The 11,267-nt window shown below is 36.8% G+C and overlaps 1 protein-coding gene across 1 annotated transcript in view; it reads right to left on the bottom strand.

The window, feature by feature from the left end:
* Positions 1-627: 627 nt before the first annotated feature.
* The window catches only part of LOC104907188 (hypothetical protein), a 29,784-nt gene continuing 19,144 nt past the window's right edge, over positions 628-11,267 (bottom strand). The window contains exons 16-27 of the mRNA XM_010696077.4: positions 10,849-10,950; positions 9,770-9,946; positions 9,448-9,636; positions 7,847-8,088; positions 7,605-7,751; positions 5,852-6,086; positions 4,210-4,338; positions 3,925-4,065; positions 2,846-2,911; positions 2,585-2,764; positions 2,344-2,403; positions 628-1,321 (exon numbers count right to left, since the gene is read on the bottom strand). Coding sequence (XP_010694379.1) covers positions 1,247-1,321; positions 2,344-2,403; positions 2,585-2,764; positions 2,846-2,911; positions 3,925-4,065; positions 4,210-4,338; positions 5,852-6,086; positions 7,605-7,751; positions 7,847-8,088; positions 9,448-9,636; positions 9,770-9,946; positions 10,849-10,950 — 1,743 coding nt within the window. The 3' untranslated portion in view covers positions 628-1,246. The remainder of the gene's footprint in view (positions 1,322-2,343; positions 2,404-2,584; positions 2,765-2,845; positions 2,912-3,924; positions 4,066-4,209; positions 4,339-5,851; positions 6,087-7,604; positions 7,752-7,846; positions 8,089-9,447; positions 9,637-9,769; positions 9,947-10,848; positions 10,951-11,267) is intronic.

Genomic DNA, 11,267 nt, shown 5'->3' with positions numbered 1-11,267 from the left:
TGGTTTTAGTGCTGTGGCTCGAAGACGCCACCGCATGGGTTGGTCATAATGCTATGGCTCGGAGACCGCAAGGGAATGTGTTATTTGCAACAACTCGATGCCAAAAGGCTTACTGGGGGCCTGAAGTGGCCGAGGCCAAGGCACTCGCAATGGAGATATGTCTTGGGAAGCGTTTTGGCTTTGAGGACGCCATCATCGAATCCGATTGCCAAGTGCTTGTCAATCGTCTCTCAAAGAGTGTCATTTTTCTTTCGGACCTTGATGCTATTCTTCACAATATCCTCTCTTCATGTACTTCTTTTTCTTCTATAACGTGGTCTCATGTTTTACGTGACGAGAACTTCGTTGCCCATCAATTAGCTAAGCTAGTTCCTTTCAGTAATGAACAAATCTGGGAAACCATGCTCATGCGGAGGTGGTGCCCTGTGTGCTTATGAACACTTTGTCCTTGACTTAGTACTAGCTTGTTGTCCCCTCAAAAAATATTTACACTTGCCTTTCGGCTTCTTTCATCATGGGTGTGAGCCTCCCTTTCAGAAGTGGGAAAAAGGGGATGCAGTTCGGAATACAACTAACCAACCAAAAAAACCCTTAATTATACAAGAAGGGTTACCAACCCTAAAAGGCTTCATGAATAGAATTATATACCAAGATCAAGTAAGAAAAAGTTTAAGGTGATTAGAAGAAACAACATACACGCTACCAAAAATGGTTATTACATACTGACTCAGTGGGATGTCAGTACCACATCAAATGCTACAAAGAATGGGTTTACATACTGCCGTCTCGAAATATCAGCACTATATGTCTATATCACACTGTAATTGGACCAGTCCACGCACAACCTAAATACTAATTTGTTATGCCAACAATGTCAGTTCATTTTGATCAGGCACTCGATCACAGAACGAGTTTCAAAAGGCAAACCTGACTACAAACACCACAAGAAAAGAAAAAAAATGTAGCTTCTAGAGTTAAGCAGGAGATATACAGATAACACACACTCAGCTTCACTAAACAAATCCATGAATACAACCTAGTATAGAACTTACGAGTTTCAATCAATGTGATTTATCCATCGGCGTCAATGATCATGAACCGTAAATGACAAACTTTTTTTTCTCTAGTGTGGTATATGAGCCGCAGATTCAGTTACTAGACATTTCAAAAACCACAAGGTGCGCGGTAAGTGGTTTCTAAAGCCACCATGCGATGCAAAAACTGATTTACAGAAGTAGAGGCACGATCAAGACTGATTTACATAAAGTACAGGCACTAGCCCAGCCGTCTTGCCATCTCTGCCGGGACGCTTTTTCCTTACCTGCAAGTTCAGAAGTAAGTCATTAAGGACGAGGATGTACTTGATTTTTGACAAAGTAATGTGTACAACGGAATCAGCTCAGATTATGCAGAGTGAGAACACAGCCAGAATGCACAATTACAAATCATGTACAACTAAGTACCTAACCAATCAGCTATCTGAAATCTCAACTTATAATATCAAGATTGTCAGAAATTCATAATCAGGAAAAGTTGCAAACTTCTACAAGGAATTGGAGTAAGTTTATGTCTATAATAGTCTTGTTATTATCATAAAAAAGTTAGGTATCTAACTACTTGTGCAAATCTTTTAATGAGATATAATTAAGACCTTATAATATTTTATTTTGAAATACTAAACATTCACTTTCTATTTCAAAAGTCACGTGTTTGATACCTTGTAACTACACAATATTATTTTTTTAATTGAGGGTTTGACTTGAAAATAAAGCATTTGCATTAGAGCCTTAGAGGAGAGTGTAACGTGACACACAAACTTTCTTAGGAACACCTTTTAATATTATTAGTATAGATGATCAAACGTAGCTTAAAAACTGTGCAAAAGAAAATGGGTAAAGTATTGCAAGATGCAGGAGGCACTTCCTCATCCCTCAAATAAAGTTCCTTCTGAATTTGGGCACACATTTTAATAATTTCGTTGTAGAGGAGTGTAGGCTTTTTAATATGTGTAAAAGAGAAAATAAAAAACTGATTGACTGATAAACTTAGTGGAGGGTCCCACGGCGCATGGTATACGGAATGAGAGTGCGAGAGAGAGTTTCTTTTTTTTTTGGGGTGGGGGGGATTTTAAGGAAAAGGAAGGTTATTCGGGTACTGCACAAGGAGTAATCACGGAGGTTTTTTCAGAATGGAGGGAGAATTCAACAAGAAAAACCTGATGCACATTCCACACCATGCACAACTGAGTTATATAACTTGCACATGCAAAAGTAGTCACTTTTTATAGCTTTCTTTTTATCGCATGATAGAGGTACATAAGCAAAAAAGGGGCATCAAACTTACAAAAAACCAGCCATCCACTTCATCCTCGATTTCAACCTGTTCGCCTGCTGTCAAATTTAACTGCCAGACAAAAAAGGGCTTGATCAATATTTAGCATATAAAACATACTTTACTTCCTGTTTTTAGATGCATTAAATGCAAGGAAATAGGTTCACAATCTTGAGAATAAAAGAGCTTATTCAAATTTAACCACCACGAGGCAAGAATCGAAAAAGTTAAGCAAGTTGCATCAGTAGATCACCTCGTCATCTCCACCAGCAGTAAAGTCATATAGTGCTGTTCCAGGCCGAGGAATTCCGGAAGAAGTTCGTTCTTCATCCTGGGACCCAGAAGCACGAGATGTAGGGCCGGCTAAAGGATTAACAAATGAATCTTCTCTCTCGAAGGCATGTGAATCATAGGGCGGGGGTTCTTCTCTGATCTGAAGATGCAAAAGTAATCAGAAGATGCACAGAATTATGGTAAATTTTAAATAAAAAGAACAAATTTGTTTAGAACTGACCGGAGAACCATAACCCTCATACAGGGATGAACTACCCCCCATGGAATACTTGTTAGTTGCCTTCTCCTGTAAGTTAAAAAACCGTTAGCCCATAATTAGTCCAAAACGGTAAGATATCAGAAAGTAGAGGAGTAAAAAGGTCGATGGGTTCCATTAAATTGAGCTATAATGCTATCACCTACACCAGACTAAGACTAACTGACTAACCCATGTTAACAAGGCACGATCGGATTGCAGACGTGGAATATACAAGTGTCTGTATGAAGATGTTGGACGTGGCTCTTCTCACATAGAAACAGATTAAGCATTTAGGGGGGAAGAAATATCTCTGTTGAAAGACTTTACGATCCCATCAATTTCAATTTATTCTGGAAAATGATTACTTCTATCTAGACCTAGAGTTTGACTTCAAACAAATGAACGACTGGGAGATCTATTGATTCTAACAATGGATTGTAGAGTTGCACATTCCGACCTTTTCAGTTCATATTTGCGAATCTCAGACCTATTAATAAGAATATTCAACCAAGTTTTGGTCACCAGTAGTAGCTTCACCCTATATCTGATAATTGAGGCATCAACTATAGTGGAAATGCATCTAGACATTAGGCTCTTACTTGACAAAGAGAAACAAACTTCGTCGGACTTCCACCACTGTCTCTCATTAGTCGGGAGAAATAGATGTTGTTGGTAGCTGTTATAAATGTACTTTACCTTTTTACTCGGGTGCAGCAAATGTACTTTGCTTTGAACCATGTATTTTAAGTGATAGAAGGCAGTTATACTCACTTTCTCTTTCCCCATCACTTACCCTTTATTGGTGGTTCTTTTAACTTTCTTCCCTCAGAAGATACAAGCACTTGATCTAGTTTACAGAGACTAAGTATGTTTTTCACAGGTTTAACAAAAAGTATCACTAACATGAAGCAGAACATTTATCCTCCTAAGCCAATAGGTCGAAGTGGAATTGTACTGAAACACATGCTTTTTCAGCAACAGATATTGCCCACAAGACTAGAGAAGAAAAGGGAGAGATATTCCGGAAAGGCAAAAAGCTTGTATCAATGTCAGTTACATACTGATGATTGTGAACCTCCATAGGATGGTTTTGAGCTGAAAAGGGAAGGATAATTCATCCCTCCAAAGTGTGATGATATGGAAGTTCCAACTGATCCTGCTGAATCTGGAGAAGAAGATCCAGATGACCTCACATCATCTTCCTGCAAAACCATGACACACAAAAGGAGCAAACTAAGTGGCTTCTAAAAGAGAAAGATAGTGGGGGAATGAGGAGACAACTTCTTCGAGATGAGAAAAAAATACTCATAATAGAATAAGAACCCAGAGGATGCTCAGATGACTACCTCTAATTCTGTGGTCTCCAAAAGTGTCTTTGCCCACATGTCATCATAACCAACTGACGGTCTAGCGATGACGTTTTCCTCTTCAACATCTGGGGCATCAGTTCCCATGCCAGCAAGGAACTCGTTAACCTAACACCATTTCATATGAGCATTAAGGATATGAAGTCTTGTGATTAGATTAACGCATCAAATTTTTAGCAATTGATTTTTGCAATAAAAATCTAATTTTGAACAGTATAAATATGGATTTAATAAGAAGAAGAAATGTAAGAACCAAGGTCAAGGCCTAAGCTTTATATGCTTACTCAGGTTTCTTAATATCATGTTTGAATTCGTTATGGGTTTATACCTCATCAGTACTTACATAACATATGAAAATCACTTAGACCTCTTAATATTGAACTTAGCATACAGGAAATTTCTGGACTCACTCGTATTACTTCATATGTGTAAACAGTTCATCTTCTCAATAAAATCACAAGATACTTTATTACAAAATATATCTCAAATTGACTATAATAATTATAAACAATGACTTATATTATAATAAATTTTTCATTATGTCAGACTTATACTGAGACAGCTACAAGCCTACAACGTCTGATTGAGTGCCAGCATCATGCCACGACCAATTCCTTCGCATCATTTTCTAACAGAAAATTTTCAGTGAGGTATCCTAAACTTATAGCTAATTATTAGTGAGGTGACATGACGTGTCGAATATCAAAGAGGTGGCCTCTTTTATAATTTTGAGTCTACTATGGATCCAGAAAAATGCAGCATGGTTTTTTAAACTTCAAAGGCTATAATATGTTTGTTTGGACTGTGGTCATAACTTACCAATATTGGGGGACAAATATTATATTTTATATTTCTAGGACATTTTGAATTGGTTGTAGATTATTGGGAGTAGCTCATGGCTAATTCCTTGAATTTCACTTTTGCACGTGAACAATGTACAACAAAAATTACCATCTTTTAGGTGACAAACTTATAGCACCAAAAATTACAAGGTACACTTATATATTAAAACTTATACTCCTAACACAATATATAAGGGACAATATGGTTTTACATACTACATATGTTTAGCTAGCTCACAATGTTTATATACAACATATATGTTACACTTCTATCTCTATTTTAGATAGTTAATCTGTCAAACAGAGTATAATTATGAAATGTAGTAAATCACGTTAAGTAAAGTCACCCATTGCGTTGCATGGGTTAGTATACAAGTTGTTGATTATTTAAAAATATCAAACTCCTAGTCACATCACTGCAATTAGTTAAAAGTTCAAGGTAACCCACTAAAAATATTTCTCTTTTCTACCATCTAGTTGTGGCCCATTTTTCAGTACTGAAACTAATGCAAATGCACAGAAAAAATCCATAACCAGATTCTATAAGTTATTATATTGTAATAATACATCCAATATTAATTTGTTTTCACGGTGGGTATTTGGAAACTATTTGCCATCTAATGCCATCACCAAGACATGTACTAGTGCAACGTATTCATATGCTAGCAATGAGCCACCAGAGTACATTCTTATTTCATTTGTTGTTCTATATGCTTGCGCCATTATTTGTCTCATCACAGCTAGAAGATACAGCATCAAAGACAAATTCAAATTCTTACTCTATTCATTGCAGGTGCATTCTTTCCCAGCAAACCATCATCACCAAGGTTCGCCGCCCACACGTTGACAAGGTCATCGTCAAGCCCATCAGATTCAGCAGGTGTAGTCTTTGTTTCGTACATAAGGTCAGATATCCCAGTCGCAACGGCAGGATCACTTAAGCTACTGAAACCACCTAAACCAGTCGATACACTTATATTATGCTTGTTGCGGTAGATCTCAATAAGCTTAGCACTGTGAAGTAGTTCCAAGAAGCAATGTAAGTTTGACAATCCACATAAAAACATATAAAAGAAAAATAGAACTGCAGCTAGCTGCAAGTGTAGTAGACAACAAAAGTAACCACAAATGATAAACTAAAACGCAGCAAAACTAATATTCAATATAAAAAATAAAACAAGGTAAATAAGCCACATAGCAGATGTAATCAATCAGCTCCAAGTTGGAATACAGATTGATAATAATTGTGAAAATGTTAAGAAGATAGGCAGCTATAAATTGTTTATGGATCCAGAAAATGATGCCTCAAAGAAACCTAGAAAGCTGCCAAAACATGGGTTATAGACAGGTCCAGGTTTACCAGTAGGTTCCCTCTAATGTGTACAATTAGCAAAAGATTTGCCTCCTATGGAAAGAAGACCTGTGTTGACAGCTTCATTTCTACATTTACAATGTACACCTTAGTTAAATGAACAAGACTTCAAGAAACCATCATGAGGAATCACGAGCTGTAGGCAGCAAGACATATTAATTTGGACTAGATCTTGATTATATGATCATCAATGAAGCCAGTCTGCTAAGAGCACAAATTTTGGAGGAGCAACAGCCAACAAGTAATATTGCTTAGGATGATTTGTCAAAACATACCTTTTATATACCACTTTTTGAGAAGCAACCTTTTGTAATTCTTCTAGCAATTCAAGACCTTAAAAATTTTATTACTTTGAATCTTACCCTATTTTCAGGCGTTGACCCACCGCTTTCCGGGTTTTTATGTACCACTTATTCTATCGACGCCACATTTGTGTTGATTTTTCCTTTTCCCACCCTTTCCCTTCCATTTGCTCCTCACAAGAGTCTCAAAACCCGACGCAAGTGTAGAGCACAAGAGAGATTTGAGTTGGTCAACACCAGAACCGGTGGGTCAATGCCGGAAAATAGGGTAAGGTTGTTTCTCGCAAAAAATGGTATATAAAAGGTTTTTTCTAACAAGTTCTCCTATTTCTTAACAATCAGAAAGTAGACGTGATTATTCATGTAAATTCCAAAATCCAATTTAAAAATTGGCTTTCACAGTTTTGTTTGAAGCATGTACATCATTAATACATCCATATTACAAGTAGATCGGCAATGAATTCGAGCTAGAGACCAAAAAACTTATATACTTGATCTTAATGCAACTTAAATTAATGAATTTTAGTTCAGACAAAGAGACACAAATGGATTTGGTATATGAGATGTATGTAGCTTGGGGACTCTTATGTTGAGAAAGCTTGATAAATCCTTGTGAAGCTTCTTCTGTTATCAATGACGAGAAACAAAGGGAACGAAAAACCAGAGTTCAATAAACAAAGTCAATCTATAAGAATGCTACAAAACGTAAATTAAAGGGTTTAAAGGCATGGTCGTTATTTCTTGAACATCTTTGAATATGACCTTGCCCTCAGTGGCTTCTAATTGTCATGATGTTTATACACGTGATTCTAACTAAAGCAATATTGGGAATAAATGCTAACTCTGTCAAGAAGTTACCTTGTCGGTCCCAGAGGAAGATACTTTGCTCTAGGAACATAACAAAATAGTGAAACAAAATCCAGAAGTCTTTCATGAGTCTCATATAATTTCTTGAGTTCTTCATCAGTCCACTCCTTACTTGCATTGTCATGGGTCCTTATGTCCCTGTGTACATATACAGATAGGCCGGTCTGAGAATCTAGAAACAATTAACAAACGCAAAGCAACAAGTAGATAAGCATACCAGACTGACTTCTCACCTAATAAGCTCATCTTGTGCTTTATACATTTCATCAAGAACTTGTATCATTGGACTCAAAAGAGATCCAAGTCCTGTGCCACTTGCCCCTTGATCTTCACCATTACTAACATGCAGATCAGAAAACTTAGCCTGTACTCCACCCTGAGCTAAAGCATTTAAGAACTCATAGATCTGTATTCTGTAGGGCTCGCCGGATCTGATAGCCATTGTTGTCAAAGCTTGCACAGCAACTATACGGATCTAAAAAAATAACAGGAAAAGGGACATTATACACAAATCTGATTCACATATGAAATATCAAGGATTTTAGCCAGAGAAAGCTAATGGGAGTAGAGCATTAAACAGCATCACATATAGAGAATCCCCCCATTCTTTTCCATCTTTTGTTCTCTAATTCAGACAAGGGTACAAGCATGAACCAAAATGGGTTCCATATTCCTACGACGAAGGTTAATATACACCAAATTGAAAAAGTTTTAAGGCTGCGAAGAGCAGTGGAAGGTATTCAGGAGTCCAGAGTTGGCAATCGAGGTGCATATCGTGGAATGTTCATACCTGTCTACATGATAATGATGTGGCATAGATCGAAGAAACCCCACTATTCTTTCGAATGTCATAGTTAATATTGTGTATTGGACAAAGGGAATATCTATCACATTGATTATGTGCTACTCATAGTTAATATTGTGTATTAGACAATAATATTACATATGTTTTCGAATGTCATGGACTGATGAACTACCTTATTGCAGAAATATTCGGTGATAATTTCAAGTTATAATATTACAAAAAGTAGAAAGAGAAATTTACAAAAGAAATGATAAATGACACTAAAAGTTTTGAGTTTCAAGTTATAAGCAGAGGAAGCGAACATTATCAATTAGTTTATCAAATACTACAAACTAAATTCAAATCCAGATCCAATATTTGACACCATGTTTTCAAATGGACAATAATTAAGAAATTATTTTTGCGGAAAGAGCATAAGAAGTAAAGATGCATTCTCGGAAACAGCTATAAAGATACTCCCTCCATGAAGAAGTACCCCGTTATTGTACATACTCAAAGGAAAATTGGAGAGCAAGTACAAAAGTTGGGTCCACTTGGTTTTTTTACATAATTTGATGAGGAGAGAGAGTGTCGGTTCATTATATTGTAAGGGAGATAGAGAGCATGAAAGAAAGAGAGTGTGAGTCAATAATAATTAATGTATTATACTTATATCTTTTGACATAAGAGGAATAAAGCATAGTGTGTACTTTTTCAAGGAACAGATCAAAACAGAAATTGGGTACTTGCTCATGGAACGCGGGGAATATAACTTCTTACTGATCTATTTTAGATTGTCAACTAAACAAAAAGAAATTTCGCACAGAATTGATTTACATATCTTTTTTTACAGCTATCTTTGATATTCACTATTATGTTAACTAGGAATCTTATATAGCAAATAAGAAAATAGTAAAAAATTCCTGTGATGATAGCTGGCTGAACAACAAAGTGAAAGAATGCATATCTACATCTTGTATTTAATAATTAGTTCCAGTAGATTCTTAAATATTGTGAGAAAGAAAAACAGAAAAACCAACCAGAACATACCTCCCAACTGCCATTAAAGGCACACCTCTGAAGTCGAGTTAAAGCCGTAGCTAGAGTGGGGTTACGAGAACTGGCTGCGGCCACCATTTTATCAGCATCCAACATCATTAATGCGGTGCCTGGGGGTGTTGCTGATTCCCAAGCGTATTCAGATGCAGCATAGTTTGCATTTTCGCCAAGAAACCATACCTACGTAGTTTAAAGTTCAGCAAAAAAAAAAATCTAATAGAATATATCTCATCACAATTCTTTTAAAGAAAGCCGAATATATTTGGATAAAAAGTAATAATGGAATTGTTTCAGCAATTGATGCAATGCTCACCGCTGCTTGGACTAGTCTTTGTAAAGCTAAAGCTGACTTTGGATCAGAAGCTGATACTCTGTCCACAGAAGTAATCCCAGCCATTGAACCTGGCTGTGGAGGAGGTAAATCGAGAACAATGGTAACTGCTTCCAAAGCGGTGTGTTTGCCATCCGGACCAGCCCCAACAAGGCAAGTCTGCAAAGATGCAGGACTGTTAACTCCACAAGCTAACCATTTCAGCTAGTAAAATCTTTAAACAACATAGGACACTAACAAAAATCACAATTATCTAATTTGCAGAAACCCAGCTGGTCTCACACTCTCACTGATAGACAAGAAAGTGACAATAGCAATTCACAGAACATCTAAAAGCCACTATCTGGGGAATGTGGGGCCAAGGCAGCAGATCCGAATACGGCAAGCCAAGAACAAGACGCAGACTCGTAAACAGATAGGACATGTAAGTTGTGAAGCCCTAGCATATATTGGCATTAGAAGTCTTAATAAGGACATTCTGCATATTGAATGAAGCATGATATTAGCAATGAACATAATCTGCTTCCTTTTTCTTTTTGTAGAGGGGGAGGGAGGGGGTTTGAAGGGTATGTTTGTTTTTGAAGAGGAAACTTGTTGATTAGTTATCTTAGCAAAGCTTTTGAATCCCATTCAATACTAACTCCGTTTCTAAATAATGGTTACACTTTGACTTTTGACACTATTCACAAATTTCAATTTGACTGTCATTTTTTATTATAGTCATATGGGATCTCGTTTCATTCGTCTCGATATGCAGTTTCAGAATACCAATTTTTTATAAATTTTAGAAATACTGAGTTAGAGATATTACCACTCAAAGTTTTGCATCAGCGTGCTTGAAAAGTGAAAGTGTAACTATTATTTTATTTTTTTAAAGTATTTGCTACTGGTAAAGGGGAGAAGCATAAAAGATCGCCACAATCACCAGTTCTCTCAGCTAAACTACAGATGAGATCAATTAGCGAGAAGTTGCAAGACCAAACAGGATTTTACTCAAAACAAGGAAAGCGCAAATGTTAACGAAGGAAAAGTAACTTTTGGCAAGAAGACTCTCAACTCACTTTCCATAGGAGTTGTAGCACATCAGCATCAATCTTTCCAGGCACCTTAGTTGCGAAAATCCGAGCAATTTCCAGTAGAGTCACAGCCATATCTGGAGTTGCCTGCAGTCAGGGAGATAAGATCACAATTCACAATGGAAAGTAATTTTTACAGATGATAGCAGCTGCAACTACAATGTAACAAGCTAATAGCATGACTACATAAGCGAAAATATAAAGCACAAGGCAGCTAGAATTGAGCTTTTTGAGCCTTTTCTATCAGTCTTACTACCATAATAATATATTTGAGGAAGCAGAATGGTGTCCACTATAAATTAGGAAACAGTACTACAATAAGATATGCCAAAGATCATGTGTTCTATGCTGCAGAGAGAAGGAGCATCTCTGATAATTCTGTGTCCTACTATCCACTGAATCCA

The sequence above is a fragment of the Beta vulgaris genome, chromosome 4, assembly GCF_026745355.1.
Source record: "Beta vulgaris subsp. vulgaris cultivar EL10 chromosome 4, EL10.2, whole genome shotgun sequence".
Classification (NCBI taxonomy): domain Eukaryota; kingdom Viridiplantae; phylum Streptophyta; class Magnoliopsida; order Caryophyllales; family Amaranthaceae; genus Beta; species Beta vulgaris.
The sequence above is the reverse complement of the archived record's forward strand: the minus strand, read 5'-3'. Positions and strand labels throughout refer to the sequence as shown.